The 15,683-nt window shown below is 39.8% G+C and overlaps 1 protein-coding gene across 1 annotated transcript; it reads left to right on the top strand.

Moving 5' to 3' along the window:
• The first annotated feature begins 3,386 nt into the window (after positions 1 to 3,386).
• Positions 3,387 to 4,019, top strand: LOC111877897 (uncharacterized). The gene has a single exon (XM_023874401.2). It carries the CDS (start codon positions 3,387 to 3,389, stop codon positions 4,017 to 4,019), a length of 633 nt encoding a protein of 210 aa, XP_023730169.2.
• The last annotated feature ends 11,664 nt before the right edge of the window (positions 4,020 to 15,683 follow it).

Raw genomic sequence — 15,683 nt, 5'->3', positions numbered from 1 at the left:
AAAAGAATACAAATACAACGTGCTGGTTTTACAACAATACGATTTACAGTATAATACTACGACTTACAATTACAGCCGGTGGAACCAGACACACTCACAATTATAGAGTTTTCAAATAGTACAATTACAGCATACTAGTTACAATAAAGAGAAACATAAATACAGAAAACATTCTTTTTATAGTTTTATTGTGAACTAAAACTATGTTACACTATTTTATAGTACAAAACAATTACACAGAACGGTTTTATGGTATTAAAACTACTTTTCAGTTACATTAGAAAATATTGGCTTTTTTGGAACAATAAATATGATTACTATTTCAAGAAACAAACAACAAGCTTATAAACATAAATACTTATGGACTCACCAACTTAAATGTTGATACTCTTTGTTTCAAAATACTTGTATTCTCAGGGAACTAGTAGACAGGTACATTCCCGGGATTTTGAGACGACGGAGCAATATAGAGTCATGTCTTCTATATTTTGCTATATGTAACTTTTGATGTCACATATGCAAGGACTTGAACACTTATGTAAAACTTATACATTATTAATGCAATGATTGTTGTACTTTGATTACTATGATGCATGTGTTGTGATACTTAACATGAAGTCATCCACCCCCGGATGTTTCCGCCGCTCCGGTTTGGGGGTGTGACATTGTGTGACTCTAGCATGTGCTTGTATGTATACTGGGTGGGGCCTGATGAATGTGTTGGGCAGGCCCACCACATATGATCGATAGATCTATATCGGGCAGAGCCCATGTACGTATGTATGTTTGGTATGTGGTATTTTGGGGAACTCACCAAGCTTTGTGCTTACGGTTTACGTTTAAAATGTTTTTAGAGGTACTTCTGGTTCCAAAGGGAAGAGTTCGACATGATTGCATCGCATCCATCGGTGTTTCGCATTTTACGACTCAGTTTTTACTCTGATAACTATTAATATTATTTTTATAGTTGTGGATTTTGGAAATTAATGAATGAATGGTTGATTTTGTCAGTTTGAAAATAAAATTTTTACTTAGGACTTTTGGGACGTTTCAAGTTTGTATAAGAACCTTGGTTTGAGGGATTTGGGCACACCCTCGGATGTGTCTGAATTCCAATTGAGGAATTGATAATTTTTTCATAAAATAAATGATTTTCTTAAAAGGTTTTTGATAGGAAAAATGGGGTATGATGAATGCAATCGGTGAAGCTTAAGTAAGTATTTCCCAAAATACTCATACATGTTTTATGTTTGATGTTTGATATGGGTATATCAGAATTGCATGCTAGATTAGGCTAAGGATCTGCTCAAGATTGCATGATAGTATGCTAGGAGAGATTCATTTATATGCCTATTGATTAAGCTTTTAGTGTAACGTCCCATTTTCACAACCAAATTTTTTTTCATTTTTATTATGGTAAAACTTCCCACTTTATAAGCTCGTTGTTAGGAAAACCGGTTATTCCAAATTACATTTATTAAAAATCAGAGTATCATAGAAAATGTGAAATCCTCAATGTTGTTGATGAGTCTTGATATGTGCATAATTAGTTCATATTAAGTATAGATTTTTATTCATTTATTAGCTAAATTATTGCATTTTATGGACAAAAGGTACTTAAAAGTGTTTGAATTATATTTTCAGTCCAAAAATGAAGCTCGGAAGCAGGAGAAGCGGTTGAGAGTTCGAGAATGGAACAAAGAAGAAAAACACTAAATTCTAAGAGGAGCAAAGGCAAAACCGTTGGAGAATCCGCTTCTTCAAAGAACTCACCACTCAAAAACCTAAAGTCCGTTTTCAGCAAGAAGAGGAGCAGCAAATCAGGAGCATCCAGTGCCTCTTTGACAATCGAAGACCCAATTCAAAAAGATATCGAGTACGAGACGGAGGAAGAAGAAGAATCCACATACGAGCACGACTCCGAATTTGAAGACGATTTAGCTATCACTATGGCTAATATCGATGAAGTCCCCATGGGGGAATGGAAGAAGAGGATGCGTGATGACACCGGCCCGGGACTTGTGCACCCCGCAATTCCCGCTACCGCTACTTTCGAACTAAAAGGCCATATTCTCGCTCAACTCAAGGAGATTCCTTTTTATGGGAAGGATCACGAAGACGCCTACAAGCACTTGGACGAAGTGAATGATGTGGCTGACTACTTCAATGTACCGAATGTTCCACACGAGACCTAGCTTCTTCGCATGCTTCCAGTCATGTTTAAAGGAGCTGCAAAGGATTGGCTAAAGTCACTTCCTCCTGGATCGGTCACCACATGGGCCAAGATGAAAGAAGAATTCATAGACCATTTTTTCCCGCCCTCCAAAATAGCCAAGCTAAAGAAATCTATTGCCAACTTCGAGCAACAACCCAGAGAATCTCTTTATGAAGCTTGGGAAAGGTACAAGAGCTTGCTTAGAAATTGCCTACACCATGACCTCAATAGCTAACAAGAGGTCTCCATTTTCTATGATGGAGTCAATGTCACCACAAGGCAATTGCTCGATTCTCAAGGCTCGCTCACGAAGAAGGCGCCCCCGGTAATCAAGGAGTTAATTGAAGAATTCTCTAAGCACTCTAGAGAATACCACAATCCAAGAAATGAAGTAAGTCAGGGGGTAGTGAACTCGGCAAATGATAGCATGGCGGTGGTGATAGTTAAGCTTGGTAGTCTTGATAGAAGAATGACAAAAATGGATCAAACAATCCATGCTATTCGAGTTGGATGTGAAAATTGTAGAGGGCCCCATCTCACAAAGGATTGTGATTTGGATGAGAATGGAAACAAGAAAGCTCAAGTATTCTATTCAAGTGGCGATCGATACGACGAAAATTGGCGGAAACCGAAGAAGGAATGGCTCCCATACGAAGAATATAAGAAGGCTAAGGAGGAGAAATACAAGCAGAAGGAGAGGGGATATTATCAAAAGGAAGAACCGGTGATGGAAAAGAAAGCCGATTTCGAAGAATTGTTCACTAGATTCATAGTTGCATCCGAAAAGAGACACAATGATCACGATGCTGCAATACACGAGACCAGAAATATGCTAAGGAATCAGCAGGCATCCATTCTCAACATTGAGAAACAGCTGGGACAGCTTGCACACCAAGTGAACGAAAGAAGATCGGGTCAACTTCTAAGTAATACCAAAACCAATCCGAGAATGGAGAATGTGAGTGCAGTGACCTCCAGTAATGAAGAATATGCACAGAGGATCTCCAAGAGGAAGACAGAAAGGGCAGAGGAATCGGCTCCAGCTAAACCCGACCAGACTCGCCGAGTCCCTCTAATGGACTCGAGGGACTCGGCGAGTCCATGCGTAAATGACAAAACTATCAGTCCCTTAAAGCCATATAATCCTCCTTTGCCATTCCCAATCAAAGCCATGCCTGTGGAAAAAGTTGAAGCATATAGAGCCTTTATGAAGCATGTTAAAGCCCTACAAGTCAATGTGCCATTTGTGGAAACGATTCTCAAAACACCCAAGTACTTCAACTTACTAAAAGGTCTCTTTGCTGCTAGGAAAGACTTGGCTGAAGTCACGGAGATAATATTGAGTGAGCTACCCGAAAAGAAGGGCGATCCGGGGAGTATTATAATTTCGTGCCAGTTTGGAAATGCATTTGTCACCCAAGCATTGACCGACTCGGGTGCAAGCATCAATCTGATGCCTTTCTCTTTCTTTAAGAAGCTGAATTTACCGAAGCCAAGACCGGTAAACATGAAGATCCATCTGGCAGACAAGACAACAATTCATCCACGAGGCGTTTGTGAGGATCTTCTCATTAAAGTTGACAAGTTCATTTTTCCAGTAGACTTTGTGGTGCTTGACATGGAAGAAGACCCCAAAATTCCGATTATTTTGGGGAGGTCATTTTTAACCACCGCATGTGCTTTAATCGATGTATGTGAGTCTACACTAACGTTAAGGGTAGGTGACGAGTCCGCAATATTTAGAGTTGTACCAGAAGCCAAGCAAGAAGAAGAAGGAAAAGAAGATATCTCATTTATCGGTTGATGATGAGATACTGCAAAAAGAACTTGCACTTTTGCACGAAGAAGATCCAAGCAAGTTTTTGCTACCTTCTGGAGAGGATGGAGATGTTAACAAGGACTTGGAGGAGATAGAAAAGCTACTGGAAGGAGCCGGCTCAGAAAACACCAAAGAAATAATGAAATACGATCCGACTCGCCGAGTCACTTTACTGGACTCGACGAGTCCAGTCGAAATTGCCAACAACTTGGACGACTTAGATCTGTTTGTTGCTAGTTCTCTGAATATGCTGGACTTGGATATTTTTCCTCATCCTCTAGAAGAACAAACAACATAAGGAGAAATGGACACAGAAGTTCAACACGTCCATATAGCATGTCTTGATGCAATTCCGCTTGAAGATGGGGTAAGCATAGAAAAAGAGGAAAAGGCAAATGATAGGAGAGTTGATGCTGGACAACCTTTCATTACCAAACCTAGAGCACGAACTTTCACAAGCTTTGAAGTAATTAAGTTTAAGGAAAAGGAGGTGCAAGAGAATGTGAAAAATAGTGGGGTGAAGAAGAAAAAGAGAAAAAGGGAAGCCCAAGCAGCTGAGGATGAAGTTGTAAAAAAGAAGAGGGAGGAATTAAAACGGGCTTACAAAAAGAAGATTCACGCTTACAAAACGAACTACAAACCACAAAAGACTAGGTGTGCATTCCCGATGCTGGAAGATGACGAGACGTAGACGGGAAGGAGTCCAGCTAACGACTCCTTAAAAGAAGCGCTTGGCGGGAGGCAACCCGTTATTTAGAGTTTGCTTTCTTTTACCTTTTTAGTTTTCTTTGAATTTTTTCGTTTTCAGAATTTTAATCTTCCAATTCGTCGGACATGTCTGCTTGAGAGTGCGTATGGACTAAGTGTGGAGTGGAATTAATTTTCTTTTCTAAATAAATGACAAAATTTTATAATTTTTGAATTGTTTGCAAGAGACTCGCCGAGTCTGAACATGACTCGACGAGTCCATTTAGATTTCAGAAAAGAATAACATCGCGACCAGACTCGACGAGTCGAACCCTGACTCGACGAGTCGGTTTTATTTACTGAAAAAAAAAATAAAGTTGAAATTACTTTTACAACCGGTAACTAGGGTTTTAACCCTAAAGAAATCAGTTTTTCACAACTCACTCGCCGTGCGCCTCCCTCCCAACTCTCTCTTTCTCAAGCATTCATCATCTCTTCAATTGTTCTTCAAGTTTTTTTTTCAATTTCTATCACGAAAGGTAACTAATCTCTTCCTGTTTTCTGTTAAAAGCATGATTTTAAGATGATCTAGGGTAGTAATTTCATAGAAAACCTGATGTTGAAGAATAGTGAATTTCTAGGGTTTCGATTTTTCATGAATTATGTTGTTTTGCATGACTATTCTTACCCTAATACCTTATAGACATGCCCCTGGACAAAACCCTTGAAGTAATTTTGAGATTTCATGGTTCAATTAGGCCGACTCGCCGACTAACTCGCGCAGTTCTTGCGATTCGCCGAGTCGTTCATGGACTCGATGAGTCGAGTCGGAGACACAAGAGTGACTTATTTTAATGATTTCTGTGTTTTTTGGGTTTTATGTTCTTTATTTTGCAGGGATAATGTTTCACAGGAGGCAAGGTTCAAGTGGACGCCAAGGAGATTTTCCTTGGTTAAATTTCCCTCAAATCGAGTCCGCTTCTACCATGACCAGGTGGAATAAGAAATTAGCTGAAGTAAGGAAGAAAGAAATTTACGTGCCCAACAGAATTGATTGGGGTTGGTTGCAAGGTGTGCGCTATGAAGAGGAGTTGGCTCCTTATCTTTTAAAGGAGTTTACTTACGAGGGAGAGACGATGGTATACGATGGGTGGAGCCGGGTCTTCCGTATTCAAGAACCGGTGTACCGGGAGCTTTGCCTGGAATTTTTCTCCACGGTATCTTTTTGTGGGGGAGATGACTGCTATCACCCGACGAGTGTCAGTTTCTGTCTTGGGGGCGAGTTTCATCAGTGCTCCGTGGTTGATCTCGCTTGTCGGATGGGTATTTATGACCGGTCACCGGTCTCGACCGCCATTTTCCGTGCATTTATGGAACGCTATCACAAGGTGTTCCCCGATGGAGTGACGAGCACAGGTTGGTGGAATACGATTGCCAACAAAGTGTATATTCCGAAATCAGCCCAGGAGGGAGCATTCAGTCGCCTACACACCGTCTTATTCATCGCCTTATTTCCACCACTATTAACCAAAGGAAGGATGATGACAAGGTTTCTAACCTTGATGTCTTCTACTTATGGAGCATTATCACACCCGACATTTTCTGCAATATTCCTTGGTGTTTGGCTTCATATTTAGCGGAGGGTGCGGTCAAAGACCGCAAGACATCGAAGATTAATGGTGGAATGTTTGTTACACGGCTCGCCAATTCGTTTGGGTTGATGACCCATGGCGCGTGGAATTTGATGACTATGATTCCTACCCCTCCATTTAATCCTATTCTTTTTAGGAGGGCTAGGATAATTGAGGACTATGGTGGAGGTCATTATGCTATCCCGCATGATGATCCTGTTGTTGGTCCCGAGGCGCCGGGAAGGAGGGCCCGATTGAGGCGAGAACGTGATGTAGAGGAGGAACCGCCGGTGATTCCGGTAGACAATGATGAAGTACCAATGGATTGGTACAATGTTGAGATGAGGCGGTTACAAGATCAAATGGCGCGGGGTATCAACTTTAGCAATCAATCACATATTCGACTTTTTGACCACTTCAACATTCCGCATATCGATGGTGGTAACTTCCCGTATATTCCGTCGTGGGAAGAGGTGATCAATGCGAGAAGGAGTGGTGCGAGTGGAAGTGGAGCGGCGCCGGATCATGACGATGATGAGGGGGATTAGTTTTTTTGTGTTTTTATTGAACAATTTTTATTTTTGTTTTTTTGTTTTTATTTGGTGTGTTTTGAAATTTGTTAAGACTTTTACTGTTTTGCTTGATGATTGATTGCCTTGATGATTTTCAGAATTGGATTAGGAGTGCTTGCATAGAAGGGTTTAGAGTTATAGAGTCAAGAGGGTTATAAAGAGTGAAAGAGAGTCAAGAAAGGGAAGCGTTAGAGTCAAAGTGTCGAGTCTGGTCCTTAGGGACATGAGCGAGTGAGTCCAGAAGTGAGGAGAAATTTTGAAGATTTATTAGAGGCTGGAATAAATGCAGAATATCATTTTTTTTTCGTCCAGCGGTCTACTCGTCGAGTGCACTAAACTGACTTGACGAGTCGCCTTCTATTCTCACGTATTCGAAGATGTCCGCGCTTATACTCGACGAGTCGCATATATGACTCGACGAGTCATTCATTTTTATACCGAGAGGACTGTTGATTTGATGCTGATGAGTGTACCATTTGACCACTTATTCTTCCATATCGATTCTTGAAGATCTTACACTGTTTCCCCTGTATATTTGGAGCTGCCACACGAGATTTTGACACCCAAGGCATGGAAGAGCTATTCCCATGTCTAAAATTAATTGAAGATGGAGCTAAATTGAAGATGATCAGCCTCGCCACTGCTATCCCAGGGGAGTTTGTTCCAATTCCCTCTTTACTTTAGTATTTTTCTTTATCATGCATAGCATGCAATGGGGACATTGCATGAATTAAGTGTGGGGTAGGGGGTTGGTCATATTAGTTGAATTAGAATCCTAGGGGGTTGGTCATATTACGTGAATTAGAATCCTATTTTAGGATAATTTAAAAAAAATTTGCATACCAAAAAAATATTACTTAGAACTTAATTTAGAAAATTTTGGTAAAAGCAAATTAGGATTCCATGTTAGAATTATGTTGATGATTGCATGAAAACCCAAATGTTTAGTTGAGCCTATACACGTTCTAGTGCATTTGTGGCCTCCTTATTCCAGTGAAATCATGGGACAAAAACACGACCCTGCTCAGCCTGAGGGATGCAATATGTTAGCAGCCTAAACCTGAAATGTATCCAGGAAAATTGTTATCGTTAGCCAATAAAGGTTGAGGTTGAGCGCCCCTGCTTAAGCATGTAGGTTTTTTGAGCGAAAAAAGTGAGGTACATGTAAAAAAAAGAGAGAATTACAAGAAAAGTTGAAGAATTTTGGAGCAAATAAAGTGAAGATCAAATGATCAAAATTCAAAGAAATTCCAAAAGTGAAAATACCAAAAAGTCAAACAATAAAGGTGATGAATTCAAAGAGATCAAAGATCAAATTATCAAGAAAGTGAAGAATTCAAAAAAGCTCCATAACGGTATTGAAAAGTTGTAATTCTAGATTATGTATGCTTGGGTTGCTCATCTAAAAATACCTTGATGGTAAGAGGTTTTCTGCGGATGGATTCGGAGGGTTGCATAAAATGAGCATAGTTCGGGGTGAGTGGGCGAATGTTTATGAGGATTGTGAGTATTTGGAGTATGGGGGTACTTAGGACAATTTTAGACACAAATGCATGCGTTGCGGTCTTGGCATAATGGCTGGGTTAGATTGGAGTTGTCATATGTGATTCTAATGTTTTAAAATTCAGTTTTGCTTGGGGGCAAGCAAAAGTCAAGTGTGGGGTATTTTGATATGTGCATAATTAGTTCATATTAAGTATAGATTTTTATTCATTTATTAGCTAAATTATTGCATTTTATGGACAAATGGTACTTAAAAGTGTTTGAATTATATTTTCAGTCCAAAAATGAAGCTCGGAAGCAGAAGGAAGCAGGAGAAGCGGTTGAGAGTTCGAGAATGGAACAAAGAAGAAAAACACTAAAAATAGCACCTACTCGGCGAGTAGGGTCGACTACTCGGCGAGTCCAAGCGAAGATTCGAGAAGATAAAGACTTGGGATCCCAGAGACTTATCACAATACGGGGACTGAGAGATGGACTCGACGAGTCGATTCATATATATAAAGATAACTCCACAGAATGATGGAGGAGAATTCTGGAATGATTCAGAAGAGTTTAGCTGCGATCAAGAAGTCAGAAAAACCCTAGAAGACGAAGTCATAAGCTAGAATTCAATCCCGAAGGAGAATTGAGGCAAATTTCATCATTCCACTTAATCTTTTGTTTTGTCATTATGGTTAAACAATTAGACTCTGTTTGTTTGTTGTTATTTACTTCAATTATGAGCTAAAACCTTTAGACTTCTGTTTGGGGGTACAAAATTGATACTATGGTTTGATTGATTGGTAGGATTAATTCTATGATATTAAAAAATCAGTTTATTTTAGTAGCCCGCAGATGTTAAAAAAACAAACAATCTTCTTTTTTCAGACTGCAGACGTTTGGTCCACCTCTTCTACTGCAGAGGTCTACAGATATGGTCCGCAGACTGCAGACATTTTGCCTCAGAAAAAACAAACAGCACCTAAGTGAGTTTGCACTCATCAAGTGTATACAATCCCGCATTCGCCTTCACATAGCCACCGATGATACCTTAAACAATAAACAATTGGGTAAGCATAAAGCTTAGTGAGTTTTCCCCAAAATACCCCATACGATAAACATATAAGCATGCATAATTGCCGCTCTTCAGGCCTTCGTCATGACTGGACCGCCTCGTAGGCCTTCCGTCTATCTAGGTCGGAATACCAGAGTTTGTTGGCCTACCGCCTCAACCCAACCACTCCTCTCGAGCCTCCGTGCCTACAGCTTACAACTGGTCCACACCTGGTATCTCGATCTACAACACAAAGCAGGACCGCCTCAACCCAAACCAAACACAACATGTCGACATATAAACAATCAGGATCAAGTAGGCATATAATACAGACAAACAACAATCATACAACTCACTGTCGCCTACTAATCCTCTCACAACATAAAATCCTGCTACCTGCTAACCTCCATAGAATGCGTAACCAGATGTGAGATAGCCGCCCAAATAAATGATCCTACTCTAAAGGCACAACCAAACAAGGAACAAGAAAGATATCCTAGACCAAGAGTTCTCAGGCTATCCTACATGACCACAGACAGCCCCTAAGGGCATTCCATAGATGATAACCAAGAAGAACATATAGCATACAGTTCCACAGATTGTTACAACAAAGCAACATACTCAATACCAAGAGACAGATCTAACAGATCACTACAACATAGCAACATATGTTATACCATATTACAGATCTAACAGATCACTACAACATAGCAGCATACTCAATACCAAAACACAAATCTAACAAATCACTACAACATATCATCATACTCGATACCAGAACACAAATCTAACAGATCACTACAACATAGTAGCATACTCAATACCAGAACACAAATCTAACAGATCACTACAGCATAGCAGCATACTCGATACCAGAACACAGATCTAACATCACTACAGTATAACATCATACTAAATATCAACGATCAAAGGAATGCATGGCCGTATATACTCAGATGCGAGATAGTCACCCAAACAGGTGATCTTACTCTAAAACCACAACCAAACAAGGAACATGTAAGAGAGCTTAGATCAAGATCCATTAGTCTATCCTACATGACTATATACAGTCCCTAAAGTATCCCTCTACTAACAGATAACCAAAACTAGTAGGCCGACATCGATGCCTTCGACCCACGAGTACAATGAGGCAAAAATCACCTCAATATGCGCGTAGGTAACCACAGTAGTAACAAAGAACTCTACCAGCTTCAACTTACTTCCAATCACCTACAGGAATATACTCGAGTCAATACCTAATCATAGGTCATAGTCACTTGTAACAGTGACTACCTCACATGAAATGACGATTAAGGTTAAGTAAGAACACTTAACCCATTAAGGAATTAATCACCTAAGGGTGTGATTGATTAAGGTTTGATTATTCATTCTTGGGTGTAATAATAATCTAATCAATAGCCCAAACACACACCCGATCATTGTCCAAAATAGAGCTCCTCGATTCTAGGGTTTTCCACATAAAATCGTGACTAGGGTTAATGTTCCACGCTAAACACCTCAAGGACTTATTTCATTAAGTCCAATATTGCATTAAGTTAACTGTAGCGCATTATTAAGTGTGACTTAAAGTTCAATTAATAGTTTTAACGTGGGTCCCAACAAAACACCAAAACTAGGGTTTTTTGGACATTAGGGTTTTCTAAACCCTAATTAGGGTTTTCCAACCCCAAAACTTGTGCCACTCGTACTAAAGTTAGATGTTTAGGTAATTAAATATTTAATAAATCAGTCACCACCCACTCCCACCTCGGGCAGTGGTGGTCGGCGGCGGCCCATGATGGTAGGAGGTGACAACCACTATTTTAAAAGCGGGAGTTATAAATTTTTAAGTCCAAACACCATATAAAGCATTATGGTTCACAAAAAACATTAATCCAACACCCACATGCGCACACAACCACCCGATTGGCGGCTGGTGATGGTAGAACAACGGCAGCCACCATGGTCGGCTGCCATGGTGGGTGCCTCTTTGACTTGCGGCCAACAAACACACACACACACATGCACGTTACCAAGACTGAAACACGCACATACACAACCACACTCGTGAAATACAACATAGTCGCAACCTTAATCTTGGTGGATGACGACGACCGGAGAAAACCCAAAAAGAACAGTTGCGTAGAGCGTGCGCCAGCGGCAACGCTGACAGAGAACAAATCAGAGAAGGGAGGTACGCAACCCTAACTGATAACGGCAGCAACAAAGTGTAACACTTGAATTTGGGAATGTTCTTTTTAGACCCTTTTATAATTAATTATTGCATTATGGTCCTTGGAATAGTACATGGGGCGTACCATTGGGTACGCTTAGCGTACTATCTGAGAAGCTAGTTGTAACAACAGCAAAATTCAGGTCAAAATTTAAACTTTTATAAAACCGTAATTAAATATACTAAGTGGTAGATATCGTAACAAGGTTTTCATACATATAAAGAACACAAAAATCCGAGTTATAACGAAGAAGTTATGACCATTCTAAGATTTCTGACAAAACCGGCAACACCGATTAAACGAAAAACGCGAAGTTCCATTACAATACTTTTTAGACTTAAATATCTAAATGAAAGTTGAAGATATCATTAAACCGTGAACATACATAAAAAGAACGTCCAAATCTGACTTCGTATGAGGAAGTTATGATTTTTCTAAGTTACGAATATAACAGTAGACGGCTAAAACTCGAAATAGAGATCACAGAGACATTTAGCCAACGCAAACTAAATGAGAATTGAAGGTCTCAACAATAGAAGCGCAACGGTAAAAAGTCTGACGGAAATGGACGTTGGATGAAGGAGTTATGGAACTTTAACGGACTTTTCCTGTCCCGACGTATTAAAAATATAATATTAAAAATGAAGTCAGAATTTGCCGACGGAATCTAAACGAAAGTTGTAGAGCGTAGTCTCACCTACGCGTGGATATAAAGACCATCGAAAACGGAATTCGTATGAAGAAGATATGAATTTTAGAAGTTTATTAATTAAATAAAATATAAATTTAATTATAAATCTTTGGTATTATCCGAAGGGAGTCATCAGATAGGGCCGAGTTACGCCCCGCGTACTCAAGGCCTAGGCCTCGGATCGTCCACGTCTCGGCCTATGCGAAGCTAGCCCCTGTCCCATCCGAAGTCCGAGGCAGTCGAGGATTCGGTCATGCATGACGTACGCGTACGCCCTGCGTACCCTCGTACGCCCCGCGTACCGAGGCGGTTCCCAGCCCCTATAAAAGGGATGCGAAGGTTCCGAAGAAAGGGCTCCATTTCTCTCATTTCTTTTGCGTTCTTGCCTCGTTTTCCGTGCCCGTGCTAACCCGAAGCCCTAGTCATTTTGCTCAAGTCCCGAAGATCGTTTGTACTCCCGAGATTCCCGAGAATCCCGAGAAAATCCGTTTTCCCGAGACGAAATTCTGCCCGGTTTCCATCTCGCTTTCTTCAAACCTTCAAGTGAGTTCATACCCCTACAACCACACTTTAAATGCTTTTTAAACACTTTTAAGGGGGGGGGGGGGGGGAATACAAGTAAACACACGACTAAAATCGTGTGAAACATCGATCTTTTGCTATACTTTTCATACTGTTGTTTTAACTATCTTATGAAGTCATTATCATGCAAAACACCTCACAACACAACTTTACCCTCTTGGGATACAATATGTTTTATAAATAGAAATAATGTTTTATTTATACGTTTACATACAAATACATCATATCAAGGGTAACATTCTTTACTAAATCATTTTATACGTTCAAAGAACTTATGATTTATGCTTTGTCAAACATTGTGAAAAAGGATAATCTTTTCATACAAAACTATTACTTTAATACAGACTTAGTTGAGAATCCGTGAGACATGTACATCTTCAAATACTGCCTTTTGCTAGAAGGTATCGCTACAAGTCCTGTCTATAACCAGAGTCTCCCGTTCGGAGAACGTGTCAAATGTGTATAGATCTATACGGGAAGTCATGATCTCGCGCCCTGACTGTTAGCTACAGTCCGTCCTTTGGGGTGACAGTTTGTCATAACGCTACGACGCCTGAAGAACGTTACTATAGGCATATTATGTTCAGTATGGTTATAAAACTCATCGGATATACAATTATTATGGTATTAGGAGTAGCTATTAAAACTATTCTTCATCTAACAAGTGCGATCTTCGTATAGCTTTATTATATAAAACTAAGCCACACCTTTTAAGCACGTCGGTTGCTTGCGATTTTCGGTCTTAGAGACTGCCAGTTATGTTAGGAAAATAAGGGTTTTTCCTGCATCTAAAACAAACAACTAATAGGAAAATAAGGGATTTTCCTGGTGCAATTATTTACAACATATAACACGAACATTCATATGCATTTCATACTTTTATAAGAAAATAAGGGTTTTTCTTGGAAAACACAACAAATCATATCTCAACTATTAGGGAAAATATGGAATTTTCTGGATCTAATACATTCATTTTCAACACAACGAATCATAACTCTTTTCATTTGAAAATACCACGTTTTCTGGAAAACATACACGAACTTTCGAATGGCGTACATTTTCTCAAAACATTACTTATGAACTCACCAACTTAATTGTTGACACTTTTTCTTTGAAATAACTTGTATTCTCAGGGAACCGCTAAGCAGGTTTGGAAATCAACTTTTGGGGATTAACGTGCTGATGTTAATTACTTCTTTTGAAAGATGTTTATGTATTTATCTTTTGAACATGTAACGAATACAATTATGTAAACATTTTGGAAATCTTAATATATATGGTGGTGTGTACTTTCCTTTCTATGAACTGTTATGATACTGAATATGACGTCCTCCGCCCCCGAATGTTTCTGCCGTTCTGGTTTGGGGGTGTGACACTAGTACGTGGGGCATACCACATGGTACACTTAACGTACTAAAGGGGAGTTGATCGCAGATGCGGGGCCTCGTACGTTGGGCGTATGAGGATTACACAGGGCGTATGAGGGGGTAATGAAAACCTTATTTTTGGAGTGTTGCACCTTATATAAGGTCCTTAAGTGTGACAACCCGAAACTTTGTCTGTTTCTGTCACGCGATTTCCGTTAATAAAGTTTCGAATTCATTAATTTTTCCGTCAAAATATTGGTTTAATAAAATAATCTAGTTATATTTAATTAAACTATTAACGAGTCGGAACCAAAAATCGCGCGGAAACCCGAATATCTCGAGAAAACTACATTTTCGGTCTAAAATGGGATTACGACCGTAAACTAGTTTACGGCTGTAAACTCGTTTACGACCGTAAACCTGTTTACGGTCAGTGGAAATTGGACCCCTCACCTCACCCCTATAAATACGATGCCTCCACCTTCATTAGAACAATTCTGGCCAAACTCTCTCTCTCTCTCTCTCTCTAGATCTCGACCGTAAACACTCAAAACGCCTTCAAACTCCGGAGAGCATCGAGAAAACCACGTTTGGAGTCTTTTGGAACGTCTGAAATCACTCAGCTCGTCGAAATCAGCATCCAAATCCCATTTTCCGAGTTTACGGTCCTGCCTTCAAAGACCGTAAACTCAGTTCTTGAGTTTACGGTCGTAAACTCGGCAAACTGCAGAAACCGTAAACTCGTGTTCTAAGGCCATAAACTCACCTTCAGAATCTGTAAATTCGTGTTTTAAGGCTGTCAACTCATTCCTTCGATTCAAGCAAGTCTCGGTAACATTCCTCAACCAAATTCAAGTGTTTCCGACACTTTATTTATCGAAATCGCTAATTTAGATACATATACGTATTTATTTGATAATAGGATTTCGTTAAGTGTCACGCACAACAACGCGGGAATCTTCATTTCAGTCAACAACTCCACGAAACAATAGTGATTTCATACCACCTTTAGGGAAAATATAGGATTTTCCTGGGATAAACCGGCTATTGTAAACAGATTGTTTTTCAACCAACGGATATTCATATTCATTCCACGACACATTGGATTGTACACGTTCTGTGCGAACCTAGAAGTCATGGAATGAATGGGTTTTCAAACTCCCTTTCCATAAGAAAATATAGGGTTTTCTTGAGGAACACTTTTCAAAAAGGATTCAAAGAACACCTTTTCACCAAAACTAAATGCTTATGAACTCACCAACTTTATGCTGACTTTCAAACTGCTTGTATTCTCAGGAAATTAGTAGACAGGTACTTCCAGGAGTTCGGAGAAGTCGAAGCGCTAGTGT

This window comes from Lactuca sativa, chromosome 4, assembly GCF_002870075.4.
Source record: "Lactuca sativa cultivar Salinas chromosome 4, Lsat_Salinas_v11, whole genome shotgun sequence".
In the NCBI taxonomy this organism is placed as follows: domain Eukaryota; kingdom Viridiplantae; phylum Streptophyta; class Magnoliopsida; order Asterales; family Asteraceae; genus Lactuca; species Lactuca sativa.
This window is presented reverse-complemented; position numbering and strand designations above follow the sequence as displayed.

What these genes read in the sequence shown, in the direction of transcription:
- LOC111877897 (XM_023874401.2), top strand. Translation starts at nt 3,387, where the DNA reads ATGCCTGTGGAAAAAGTTGAAGCATATAGAGCCTTTATGAAGCATGTT.